The following is a 14836-nucleotide window of genomic DNA, read 5'->3' on the forward strand; positions in this document are numbered from 1 at the left end:
CACAGAAACCCTGATTGGTAGCTAAAGGGTGTTCTTCCCATCCATGATTACACTGTATTTATCAGATAAGCCAGAAGTCCTCAGGAAAATCCCCTCACAGAAGAAACAGATGACCAGATTTTCTCTCAGGCCCTCTTACAAACTGATCAAGAAACATCAGCTAGAGGCTAATATTCAGGTACTGACCGAAACAAAAGTAGAGCCTTTCTCTTCAAAAGGTTAATTGATCTAAGGTTGAATTGTACACTCGGGAGAAAAAAAAAGTAACATGATAAGGCCTTTGCTGAATGCTCTATATACATTTTTCAGAAAGGCATACTGCACTAAACCATAAAGCTCTTGGATTTTTCCATTTTAGTTGGAAATCCTCTACCTGATATAAACTGAAAATAATCTAGTTGGATGGGAAGCTCAGTCCCTTGACATATAATTTAGGCTACAACTAAATTCTTTGAGGAATTAGAAACAACTTTGCCTTTCAAATCTTTGCAAAACCAGAGCTGCAGCTCTAGAAACGATTGGAAGTCCACCTTTTCTTTTTTTTAACCCCCTCCCCCTTAAAGTCCTCTATTCATCTCAAAATGCTTTCAAAAGGTTGGTTCTGTGTGCTTAGTTGAGTCCAACCCTGCGACCCCATGGACTGTAACCCACCAGGCTCCTCTGTCCAGGAGGATTCTTCAGGCAAGAATACTGGAGCAAGTTGCCATGCCCTCCTCCAGGGGATCTTCCCAACCCAGGGATTGAACCCAGGTCTCCCTCATTGCAGGTGGATCTATTACCATCTGAGCCACCAGGGAAACCCAACACTTTAGAAAAATAAGGAAAGCTTAAATAGTAATTATCTCAGGCCTCTGATAACAGGCAAATATAACCCCATTTTGGAGAAAATTTGGATATTTTCTCTGTGTCTTTGAAATGTAAATTTAAAAATTTACCAAATCTTAAACTTTTTCTATTCCACCTTCTCTAGAACCTAAGAACCACTCTTTGAAATGCTAACTTTAGGGAGATGCTTCTTATCAGAAATAGAAAAAAGGAGCTATTTTTAAAATGGGCAAATGAAAAATTCCAAGTCTCTACAAATTCTAGGGTGGGGGGAAAAAAAAAAAAAAACTAAAACAAGAACAACAAAGACGACAATAACAAAAACAAAATTGCAAACATCTTAATGGACAAACTTCCAGAAACATAATTTGGATCCATCTGATCTCAAAAACTAGTCAAGTACTAGTAATACACCTGACTCATAGCTAAATTTTTTAAATGAAAGCTATAAGATCTATATTTGTGTCTGTATGTTTATAGATGTCTATATATGCATGTTGTAGATGTGTGATATTTTTCTACCTCCAGATGTCACTGCCAAAATTATTTTGTAAAAGACCTCTACTTAATTGACTTCAAATAAGTGCTTTATGAATTAAGTAATCCTGAAACTTTCAGAAATACAGTAATCCAATTTAAAAAATTCACAGAATATTGAATAATCACCAGTAAATAAAAGCTATCTGAAGTTTATTGGTTTAATTAAAAGACATAACTTCAGTGTTAACAACATTAAATATAATGCAGACATGTAACACTCATTCTATCTGGGTTTATTAGTCAAAGAAGTTCATACTATCTCTGTTACAAAATTTATAGGTAAAACAAACAGCTTAGGATGATGGCTGACTTTGTCTAATGTCACACAAAGTTTTCAAAAGTAATTGAAACATAACTGTTGAGAACAAGTGATTTAAGTAGGATAAGAGTTTTTAGTTGAGCTTTTCAGCAATAATTATACATTACTGTATGTCTACTTAAGTAGTTTCGCAAATCCTTTTGGTAATTTCCGTCCTTAGAGTTTTGCTGAGTAAAGTGATAGAATCTTATTGAATACATAAATTATTTCCAAATAAGACATAATATTAAACAATTATTACTGAATACAGGCTTATCTACTTTTGACTTCCTATGATAGAGGAACTTATTATATTTGGGTTTGTTAGTGAATATTTCTTGTGTTACATTGAAAGACTTTACTATTAAAAAGATGACAAACCTCTGGAAATTATAAAATTTATTAATAATTAATTTGCCAAGGTAAAGAATGCTGTAGTAATATACACCAATCTGCCTACCAATGCAGGAAATGCACGTTTGATCCCTGGGCTGGAAAGATTCCCTGGAGAGAGAAATGGCAACCCACTCCAGTATTCTTGCCCGGGAAATCCCATGGACAGAGGAACCTAGCAGGCTCCATCGCAAACAGTCAGAAGTGACTCAGTGACTAAAACAAAAAGTAACATACAGTCTATAATTGCTTACTTCTTAATGTTTACTATAAAGTTCATAAGAGTTAAGAATTCTAATTAATGTGATTAAAACTACTAGAAACAGTAAAGGAAATAGGTGTATGCAAGGGAAATAATATCTGTTCTTGGCTTAAAAAAAAGTATGAGGTATAAATTCCTAGAAATATGATATGTATTTCTATATATTTTAGGTTCAATCTAAAATTCTTTATGGAAGTTACTGAAAGTTAATGCTTTTAGGGAGTCAATGTGACTACTACCTTTGAAAAACAGTTAAATATTAATTCATACAAAATATGACATAATTAGATCACAAATATACCCAGCCAATATTTTTCTATTTCCAATTTAATCATATTAAAATTTGAATAGCGATTTAAAACATATTAGTGTATAATTTAATTCTTATTATATACATGCAAAAGTTTAAAAATTTGCATCTAATCCTATGCTATATAATAAAAATAGTAAATAAATGTAGGTTCTTTTTTAAAGTTATGTCATGTTAGTATTTGTGTGTATGTATGCGTTTAGGTATATATACAGCTTTACTGATGGGCTTCTCTGGTGGCTTCGATGGTAGATAATCTGCCTGCAATGCAAGGCATTGGGTTGGGAAATGGGAATCAATTCCTGGGTTGGGAAGGTTCCCTGGAGAAGGTAATGGCTACCCACTCCAGTGTTCTTGCCTGAGAACAGTAGAGGAGCCTGGTGGACTACAGTCCATGGGTCACAAAGAGTCAAGACACCACTGAGTGACTAACACTTTATATATTTATCTGTATAATCTTTTTATACTTATATTGCAAGGATATGTGTGTGTGTGTGTATATATGTGTGTATATATATATATATATATAAAGAATAAATTTCATTTTACAGATTTTCTTACTTGTAGACCACATTAAAGGAAACGATCCCTTTCTCTAGAAATCAGTAAATATAAACACTCAAAGATTTACATTGAACAAGTACTTGAGTAAACTTAGAACTTAATACAAATTCTGATTAGCAACAATTCCATAATCATGATAAATAGACACTGAGAGATGTCTTTAGTATATACATTTTGTTTTCTTCCTTCAGAAGGGACTCTCTTTTATGCAATGACATTTAGCATACTGGAAAATACTAAAATGACTTCTAGAATTTTCTAAGGAACTATCTGAAATTTTGAAATTAGATTTCCTATAGAGATGGCAATCTCAGATGGAAATAGAAGTGGGTTGGAAAAATTTTCTTTTCAACAAACAGCTACTTTTCTCATATCAGTACTATCACAGAATCAACATAATTTTAAGCAAGTATGATCCTCACTATTACTAGTTGAAGGACAGCAAAATATACTACACCAAAACATGCTTCTTTGACAAATGGTTTATCTTGAGTTTATTTTTAAGAAACAGCAGGAGAAGCTCTAAAAAAACTAAGAAGTTACCTTTTGTAAGAAGAATTCACATTTTTAAGATGAACCTCTAATTTGTAAGAGTATCTCCTTCTCTGTACCAGAAGAAGGAAGATGACCAAATCTCTATAAAATTCTATTTATGAAGAAGGCACCAACTTAAATCTGCATAACAATCATATCCTTTGTTTACTGTATTTTTTCCTGGAAACTTCCCATAACCACCCTCCCTACTCCCATCCTTTTGTCTTCAGCTAGAAATGGTGGTGGTTTAGGCCATTTCAAGGAATTACTGCTTTCCTCGGTATCTCCCGCTTATACAGGCAGTATACATATTACTAAACTTGTTTGTTTTCTACAGCTATTCTGTCTCTTATTATTGTAGAGTGGGGTCCTCGGCCAAGAAGGGTAGAGGGAAAGTAATTTTTCCTCCCTCACATAATTTGAGCTATATAAAATACTTGTGAGTGTGCTCTTTTGCTTTGTTTTAATTAATATTCTATAATTATATGAGTTTTCTTGGTTAAAACTTAGCCTTGCTATTTCCCCCATCAGCATTTCAACCACAGATTCACTTAACAAAAGAACTATCAGCTAACTAACACCAATTCTATGTAGCAAGAACTAAAGACCTGGAGATATTCCAGGAATGATCTAGTTCCTAGATAAAGATTCAGGATTTTAAAACGAACCATTCAATGCAGTATGTTAAGGACAACTGCATGTTGTCATCCATGTTTTAAAAGGTGATTTTCACCTCACCTGGTTGACTATGCTGATTTGCATTTAATATTATTATGTCTTCTAAAAGGCGCAAAGTAGTCACTGCAAAATATTAGTTCAATATAACAAATATAGAGTAAAAATGTAGGGTAGCAATATGTACTTCTGTATGATTCTTGTGAATAAAGTAAAATAATGCATACTGATTTGTTACAGATTTTTTAGATTATAAAAATAACATTAGAGTCTTTTAGTTAATATACTCATTTTTCACCAAGTAATTACTTAGTGCTTTATTCACTTTTAGTAGCATATCTCTAATAAATGGGATGTGTAGATATACAATGAAATCTAATTATACATTTAAAGTTTATACAGTTAGCACTGCCTGGGCTGAAGAATAATGGTACAGAGAGAGAGAAGAGGGTGGAGACAATGCAAGCAAAAAAAAAAGGAAGAAAAGCAAATGTAATTTACTTATCGAACTTGATTTTACCCAGCTTTCTTCTCAGTGCCTATGATAAGTGAATATGATCTTAAGAGGCTGAGCAGGCTGTTCCCTTGGGTGGTCTGGGTTCCGCTAGTGTGAGTCGCTTGGTATACTGGGTCTGATTCTAGGGTTTAATGTCTATTTTTATAACAGAGGGCCCCTAAATGAAGCTAATTATTCTTATCCATGGAGCCAAGACACATCAATTTGTTCTGACTGAGGGTCTTCAACAGGTTTCAAGATTCACACCACAAAAGGATTTCTGGCTACTGGTGATTTTCACCTCACCTCCTTCAAGTCTCACAAGGCACATGTCACCCTCAGATCTGTCCAGATTACTTGATATAAAGTTTCTGATCATAACCCTGACCATACCCCTACACTCACAATTATCTTTTCCCTGTGTTTTTTCTCTTTTATACTGCACTTAGGAGCTTCTAACATACCATATACTTTGCTTATTTTTATTTGGTTTTGTTTTAAATATAATAATGAAATGCAAACTCCCTGAGGGATTATTTGTTTGGTTAAAGGATGTAGCTCAAGTACGCAGAACAAGGCCTGGCTTCCAGGAAGCACTTATCAATATTTGTTGAATGAATACATGCATGGATTTTCAGAAGTGATGCCCTCAGAATGTTACCACTAGGTAAGCTGTGATTCCTCCATTAATTAGCAAACAAGTGTGGCAGATGTTGTTTCCAGTGTTTTCATCAATGTTCTTGTCTGAAAGTTGCCTTTAATGTAATACAAAAATTGGACTTCAAAAGAAATACACAAATGAGACCCAGAAGGACACATCAAATGGTAAACTGCTTGTGATTATGAATGACTTTGTTTTCTGCTTCTTGTGTTTTTTGGCTTTCTGTTATACACATGTTAACTTTTAAGTATTAAATGCTATTTTAAAAACATTACAAAAAAAGAGAGAAAGAAAACCTGGAATATATCATTCAGTTTTAAACCTGATTTTTTTGTTGTTGTTGTTTCTAAAAACCAACATAAATACCTGAGCTAAGTAAATATTAAAGAATGAAGCACATTGGGGGAAGGCACTCCTTTACTAAATACTGGATCACATTGAAGCATGATCAGGATAAGAACTGAATTTAAGAAAGATGATAGCAACATATGGATCTAAAACAGATTTAAGAAACTACACTTTATTAGCAGTCGGATGAGACAGCCTAATCAATAGTTATTCAATCTTAGAATCGGACTTAACCCATGAAAGTGTTAGTCACTCAGTCGTCTCCCACTCTTTGTGATCCCATAGACAGTAGCCTGCCAGTCTCCTCGATCCACAGGATCTTTCCAGGCAAGAATACTGGGGTGGGTTGCCATTTCCTTCTCCAGGGGATCTTCCTGACCCAGGGATTAAACACTGGTCTCCTGAATTGCAGGCAGAAGACCAGGTACCTTCTGAGCTACCTGGGAAGCCCGGGCTTAACACATAAGTTGACATAATATATTAGCATAACACAAAATACTCTCCTGCTCTAATAGCTAATAAAACAATTAGTGTAAAAACTAATTACTCTTATTCCTTACATTATGAACAATTTTCTTATTTGTTAGAATTCCCTGAACACTACTAACTGTGCCAGGAGAGCCTGCAAAACTAAACATGAGAAAAATAGCATAGATTGCAAATACACAGGTAATTGCATTGAGTTTTTCAAAATCTGTATTCATAATGCAACTAGTTAAGTAGAAAGCTGTGTTTATAAAGCAAGTCCCACCCTTGGAAATGCATTAAAATATTTGCAGAACACACAGAGGTGTGACCATACGTTTCCATACTGATTTATGCTTCACTCATGTATGACTGAGACATAATGTGTGTGAAACCACAGTTCAGCTGATTTTAAAATAGCCATATACAAACTATTAATAATATTTAGAATGACAGTGATGAATAATAATACCTGATGAAATACCTGGTAACTTTAAAACTCTTAAAGTATGAACAAAACATTCCTAGTTCAACTAAACACTTGTTTTAAATATAAGTGTAAAATATATGCCACTGAGTGGAAGATCTTAAAACTTCAATGTTTCTGCCTAAAAGAGCAGTCTCAAGACACTGTGACTGTTCTGAGTCAAGTTTAGGAAGTAACTGAAAGGAAAACTTACACCTAAAGTTAATCAGTCACTTTGAAAATGACAATCTTCTGTAGAACAACAAAGTGTTAGTCACTCAGTCGTGTCCGACTCTTTGCGACCCTGTGGACTACAGCCCACCAGTCTCCTCTGTCCATGAGATTTTCCAGGCGAGGATACTGGAGTGGGTTGCCATTTCCTTCTCCAGGAGATCTTCCCAATCCAGGGATCGAACCCAGGTCTCCTGTACTACAGGCAGATCCTTTACCAACTGAGCTACAAGGGAAGCCCAAGGAAGTTAAAAAATTGTCCATAATGGTGTCAAATTAATTAAAGGATCTGAATCTTCTCACTGTCAGAAAATAAAATTTCAGTGTAGAATTTTGGTCATTCATTCTCAACTGCTTTAACCAAAATGTTATTTGCAGTAGTTCAAACTATAAAATTTTTATAGGCAGCAAATGTGCTTTGTTGAAGTATCTATTTATACAGCTGATGTAATCAGAAGAATCTTGCCTACCTCTTAACATAATCTTGTAATCGACAACATTGCTACCTGACTACATCTATTCATCTTCCATTCTGTTGTAATAACACAACTGACACCTAAGAAATTATTCTTTGATTTCAATAAACTAAACCTGTGCAGACAGAGGAGGGTGAAAGAGGTTAAATTGGCATTGATTATTTAAGACATATTCATCATTTATTTAACAATCTCCCTCATCATAAGAACTATTGTGTTTATAGGCCTTTGCTGAGACACTCTGAAATTATTTTTAAATAATTCTTGCCACTTGCATTAGAAGTCAGAGCATGTTGTACTTTAACATTAGTTTTTAAGACTCTTGATAAATCTGTGGCAGGCTAGAAGTTGTTTATTGTACAAACCTTTGAACTTAATCACTGTAGTGAATTTGGAAATTTGGAACTTTCTTTTAATAGTTTTCATTATAATTAATATCTTTTGGGAAATTAATATCTTTTGAAATTTTGAAATTTCTTTTAATAGTTTTCATTATAATTAATATCCCCCGGGGATTCTATTTCCCATCTTAAGCAAAATGTGTAGTAACAGCTATCTTCACAAGGAAATTATATTAATAGATACTGTAGTCTCTTACAGGGCTTCCCTGGTGGCTCAGAGGGTAAAGCATCTGCCTGCAATGCAGGAGACCTGGGTTCGTTCCCTGGGTCAGGAAGATCCCCTGGAGAAGGAAATGGCAACCCACTCCAGTACTCTTGCCTAGAAAATCCCATGGACATAGGAGCCTGGTAGACTACAGTCCATAGGATCGCAGAGAGTCGGACATGACTGATTATATTCTAACATTCATGTCACTGAAACATGATCCATAAAGATCAGTAAAGAACAATTTGTGGCTAATATTGACAGCTTTAAAAAGAAAGAGGTGAAAACATCATCCATAATATGCCAGATTTCTACAAGATTTTTCTTCTCACAAATACTATTGCAAATTTCAAATAGCATGCATGTAGGTATATATATGTATATACACTTGTGATAAATTAAAGATCAAATTATATTTCCTGAGAAAATGTGAGCAAAATATCAAAGATAACAAATTATTCTTATTGCATACAAGAATATAAAAAATTATAAACCATTATTGAAAATTATAGAAAATATATTTCAGTCATGAAAAAGTTACATTAATGAATAATATTCCAAATAGTTACAACTCAGCAGATTTAAAATACTTTACTTGTTTTATTTAAAATATTTCCCATCCCAGTTTTTTTTTTGTTTTTTGTTTTTTTAATACCAATTGCCTTAAAATCTATTATGACAGTTACATCTAGTTACTGGTGGAAGGTTCTGCATGCATATCTTTGTCCTGATTCTGATGCTTATGTCCTAAAATATATCACCAAGAAGTACAAAATATGAAATCTTTAGAACATTATTCTATGTTAATAACTACCCAAATCATATCAGAAACTTGTACAAGGGGATCCATTAAGGACTCACTACTAAGAAATTATTCTTTAACATTACTTTTATCTAGTAAAATACATTAAGCTCTCATTGTCAGATATGAGAAGAGGCTAGGTATGATCAAGAATTAACTATGATCATGGCTTTAATTTTTATTTACACGTTTGGAGAATTAAATACCATTGATATAAGACATTTTGTAAAATCAAGAAAAGTATGGGGCACAGACAGGCATTCAAATGTCAGGCATAAGGAATATCTAGTAGCTAGAACTTAGCTCTCTCCCCACAGATACCATCATGTCTTAGTGGGCATTTCTGACTGGCACCAATAGTGCTGTAGATCTAAGAGGGTTACATTCTACATTTACATTCAGTTATTTAGAAATTTAGAATTTAGTCTGCTAAACATCAGTCTCTTAAATTGAGTAAAATGAAATATCTGAGTGCAAATGCCTGAGTACTTCCTTTTTCCTTGTTATAAGGATAATCACTACTTTTTTAAAAGATCAGATTTCCACAAAGAATGTGCATTAGTGAACAAGTGACTTCACTTTTCTGGAACTTAGTCAACTTGTTTGAAAATTGAGGGCACTGAAATAGGTGAATTCTAAGTTTACTTGCAGCTCCTGTGTTAAATGACTTTATGTTGAAATAAGATTTAATGTGGACTATGAATTTATTGTTCTTATTGGACAACTGACTCACAGATTTAAAAACATATGGATTATTAATTGTAAAATACATACTGGTTTTATATCCCAAAGACCTAAGCACAAATAATATGTACTAGAAAAAAAAAAGTAAACAATAACTCCTCTTAAACAGATAAATATTGAATTAGTGCACTAAAGCATATTTGAACTTACTAAAACATTAACTTTTAAATATCTGAAACATTATCATTTAAATACCAAAGCACTGGAATTGAAGAAGTATTATAGTCAGAATATTGATATCTAGAATATTTAGGTATTAAGAATAAACATGAAATAAGTATAAGAGAATAACTCAAAAGAAAGGGATAGCTTTTAATTTTTTTTAATTAAAAAATAATGCACATAACTATCTGAAAACCATTTTAGCTGAAATTCAAAACTCTGGTTTATTTCCTAATAGAGATAGACAGCTTTATGTTACATATGTTAATGTACTTTGAAAGGCAACACAAATAAGAACATGAAGATCAGTTGACATTTTATCATTAAACCCCTTCATGAAATCTAAAATTATTTCTATTCTATTATTACTTGCCAATAGAGTGGTAAAAATAATATTAATAATTTTTTTAAAAAAGCAGAGTATTCTCACAAATGTTAGGTTCAACATAAAGAAGATAACTCATTTATGTTTTCATCGAAAGAAAATTTAAAGTTGTGAACTTAGGCAAAGTGAAAATTTCATAGCTTTGTTTAAGTAGATATTTGAATCAAAGTTTTCTAAAATCATTTAGTGCTACTGGAAGTCATCTTGTATTAAAACATGTTTTACAATCTTCTTTTGACAGTTCAACAAATATTTCACATGAAGAAAAAAATGCTAACTTTCAATTAAATTACTTTCTGCAGCCCACACCAAAGCCCAAGAGCTAAAATAGTATTGTAAATTTCTCTGCAAAGTTGTGCTCCCTTTTATGTGCCAGAATGTAAAAATTATGTACTTGGCCCTTGGTGATTGAAAATATAATAACTTTATTCAACTGTTAATAAATAAATCAGTACTTTCTTAAAAATAAATTGTCTTAGTATTCTAATACATCTCTTGCACATGTCTGCAAATTCACTAATTCAGAAGACTGTATTAGCGATGTTGGTTTAAAGAAATTAATAAGACATTGGTATGCTAGTCAGTGCCTGTAATTATCTTTTTCAGTTCCAGAAGGTATTTGGGGATTATTTAAGAGCAAAAGATAAATGGTGTACCACTAAATCCTATTAAATCAATGCATGGACATAGCAGCAATAGAAGTAAATAAGCTGTGGAGGTCTGAATACCAATAAAAAAGATAAAAATGGTTTTATATAGCTACTTACATCATAGCCTAGAAGTTCAGTTTGTGTGGATTTATCTACTCTTGAAGCAAAAGCCTTCTGTAAGTGCTGAACTTTTTCCTGCAGGAAAAAAAAGAGCAAAACCAAAACACATTTTTTTGTGAGTCATGTGCTTCTACACTAATGCTCCCCCCCGCATTAAAATTTGATTACTGTACAATTCATGATTGTGCATATATTTCGCAGTGGTGGCACTTTACTTATCAATTTGAACATTCAGAGGTTTAATTTTCAGGTCATAATAACATCATTTTTGGCATCTTTTCTTTTAATACAGGAACCACTAAGTCAGAATCATGGCTGAAAGCTAGAGACATGCTTTGCTTAAATCCAATATCAAATGATTATGCTAAGTTTTCTATAAGCTATTGTGTTTTCTTTAAATTGAGAGGATTTTACTGATACAGTTTCAGAAGTGTTTACATTTAAAATTCAAAACATTTTCAGTAAATACCATTTTTAATTATTTATTGCTTCTAATTCTCTCGTTCCAAAATCTACACATTTAGGAATCTGCCCTTTAGGGGAGCCTACATGCATCCAACCCTGTTATAAATAAGAGATACAATGCATGAGCAAAGTTTGGGATTTCATATCTCAAATGCAAATGTACTAATTCTGGCTACTAATGTGACTGGTTTCCCCCGCCTGCCAATGCAAGAGACACAAGAGACTCAGTTCAGTCCCTGGGTCAAGAAGATCCCTTGGAGGAGTAAATGGCAATTCACTCCAGTATTCTTACTTGGAGAATTTCATGGACTGGGAGCCTGGCGGGCTACAGTTCATAACGTTGCAAAAAAAGAGTTGGACACTACTAAAGAGACTTAGCATGCATATACACACAATATGACTGGGCCTCTGGCTCTCGTCTTCTTGCTACTAAATGTGTCACTTAGAGTAAAAATTATCTTTGCATATTTATTATAATGTGTTCACTGTGTGTATAGCACAGCTTGGAGTGCTGTACTCACATGATCAGACCTCATCTGGGGATTTTTTACTATGATTACCACCCATTTCAATGAGTCTGCAAAGTTTAAGTTAACAAAGTTAACTTAGGTTTCCCAAGAAGTTCATGTGATTCCACTAGGTTCTGCTTTTGTCTTACGTTGATTTAAAGGAGAATTTTATTTTGTTTTCTTCACTTGGTCAATAAAATAGCTCTATAATATTTTAATGATAAAAACTGTTATAACTCATCATTTAATTTTTTCCATGAAGAGATAGTAGTCATCACAAACCTCACTAACAATACACAAAACTAATGTTTCTTCTCCTCCCCTTCTCCCCTCAGGTTACTCCTCCCTTTCTCTTCCTTTCCCTCTCCTTAAGAAATACTCTTTCCCTTAAATTAAATTCACTTAAAAGTGAACACTCTCTCTTTCCCTTCAGTTCAGTTCAGTTGAGTCACTCAGTCATGTCCAACTCTTTGCAACCCCATGAACTGCAGCATGCCAGGCCTCTCTGTCCATCACCAACTCCTGGAGATCACCCAAACCCATGTCCATCGAGTCAGTGATGCCATCCAGCCATCTCATCCTCTGTCGTCCCCTTCTCCTCCTGCTCTCAATCTTTCCCAGCATCAGGGTCTTTTCCAATGAGTGAGCTCTTTGCATCAGGTGGCCAAAGTATTGGAGTTTCAGCTTTAGCATTAGTCCTTCCAATGAACACCCAGGACTGATCTCCTTTAGGATGGACTGGTTGGATCTCCTTGGAGTCCAAGGGACTCTCAAGGGTCTTCTCCAACGCCACAGTTCAAAAGCATCAATTCAGCACTTAGCTTTCTTTATAGTTCAACTCTCACATCCATACACGACCACTGGAAAAACTATAGCTTTGACTATAGGGACCTTTGTTGGCAAAGTAACGTCCCTGCTTTTTAATATGCTGTCTAGGTTGGTCATAACTTTCCTTCCAAGGAGTAGGCGTCTTTTAATTTCATGGCTGCAATCACCATCTGCAGTGATTTTGGAGCCCAGAAAAATAAAGTCAGCCACTATTTCCACTGTTTCCCCATCTATTTCCCATGAAGTGATGGGACTGGATGCCATGATCTTAATTTTCTAAATGTTGAGCTTTAAGCCAACTTTTTCACTCTTCTCTTTCACTTTCATCAAGAGGCTCTTTAGATGTTTTTCTGGAACTCTCTTGCTCTTTCCCTTAAATCCTTAATAAGATATGAAAGTTATCCAAGTTGGTTAACAAAATACATACATAATGGATTATGTATGGCCAAACCTTCTAACTTTCCTCTTATAAAACTTCTAGAGCTGCTATTCAGACAATAGTGAAATGGAGATTAGATAATCTAAGATGTAATATGTAAAGGGATGGTTTTCATTTTTTGAAAAGGGTAAGTGAAAATATGGCCACTTTTTCCAATATAAATTTAAAATGAGAATTAACAAGTTGTGTTTATTTAGACTCCTATTAGAATGTGAGGAGAGGGCAAAAAAGTAGTAACACGTAAGGAACCAATAACATTTGCTGTCACTGAATGGTTGTTTAGAAAAAATTAGCCACTTGGAGTGGAAGTGATACGGGATCTTTCTCAGGCAATGACATTTGAAAATATTTAGAAGTGAGCGAGACCCTGACAAAGATATATATATAAACAGCTACTAGTTCAAACTTGCCTAAGGAGAAACAATGAAAGGGACCATAGAAAGAAATGAGACTGTGGTAAATCAAGTCCATGACAGAGAGGATAGAATTCTTTATCAAAGGATTTTAGGTTTATCTTAATTTTTCAAATATTATTTTGAAAATGAAATGAAAAGCCAAATAATACTTTAATTAAATTACAACAGAACTTATTTAAATACTTCCTTTCACCTTACATAAAAGAATCACAAGGAAGCAATCTGGAGAAAAGAAACATTCGAAGTGCATTAAAATTTATTTTATTGGACCATCAATTAATTTCCACATGCATGTGATTTAATATAGCTTTTTTCCAATATTTTTCTACGTAAGCAAACAATTCAATTTCTTCTTCCAGATTCTCTCAGAAGGACAAAGGAATATTAAACAATTCCGTTTTCGGCAGATACATTTTATAAGTAACTTAACCCCAGACACTTTCCAAGGAATGAAAATACCAATATTTATTAAATTGTTTAATTGTATAAAATTTAATTTATTAAATTGTGTTTATTAAACTATAAACACACCTTTTTAAAAATTCTGATTCATAAAACATATGTGTGCTTATTAAACAGAATTAACAAATAACTATCACATTCTATAGAAAAAGTAAGCAAAACATGATGAAAAAGAGGAATTTTACTACGTATATTTTTTATTATTTTACACTGCTGACTTATCTGACTTTTTAATATGTGGAGGTTTTGAATTTTACAGAATATTGCTATATGAATAAAAAATATATAATGGTTTTCTCTCCAAATTTTTGATTAATCTCATCTAACATCAAGAGTAATACAACACCTGTATATTAAAATCAGCTACCATAAATAATGTTTATAAATCAAAGAAAACATAGTTTACAAACGTGCCAAAATTAGTTACTTATATTCACACTTTCCTCTACTTCTGTAATCTTTGCCACTATGCTAACAGAATATAGTTACATGCCAAGCACTGGTATCAAGTAATTTATATGAATCCTCTCAAGAATGTACAATGTCTGTTATTGTCTCTTCTCAGAAAAACAGGAAACTGGTTCTTAGTAAGTTGAAATTGTCACTAAAGGTCACATAGGCTATTAAGTGAAAGAGGCAAGTTGGAAAACCTTTATCTGTCTTCAAAATCTGGTGTCCTTTCTAAAAAGATATTCTGGCTGGAA

The 14836-nt window shown here is 33.5% G+C and overlaps 1 protein-coding gene across 3 annotated transcripts in view; it reads right to left on the minus strand.

The window, feature by feature from the left end:
* The window catches only part of CCSER1 (coiled-coil serine rich protein 1), a 1488467-nt gene that overhangs the window by 664019 nt on the left and 809612 nt on the right, over positions 1–14836 (minus strand). For all 3 annotated transcript variants that reach the window (XM_070372147.1, XM_070372148.1, XM_070372149.1), the window contains exon 9: positions 11011–11088. In XM_070372147.1, the coding sequence (XP_070228248.1) occupies positions 11011–11088 (78 nt within the window). The remainder of the gene's footprint in view (positions 1–11010; positions 11089–14836) is intronic.

This window comes from Bos mutus, chromosome 6 (assembly GCF_027580195.1).
Source record: "Bos mutus isolate GX-2022 chromosome 6, NWIPB_WYAK_1.1, whole genome shotgun sequence".
Classification (NCBI taxonomy): Eukaryota; Metazoa; Chordata; class Mammalia; order Artiodactyla; family Bovidae; genus Bos; species Bos mutus.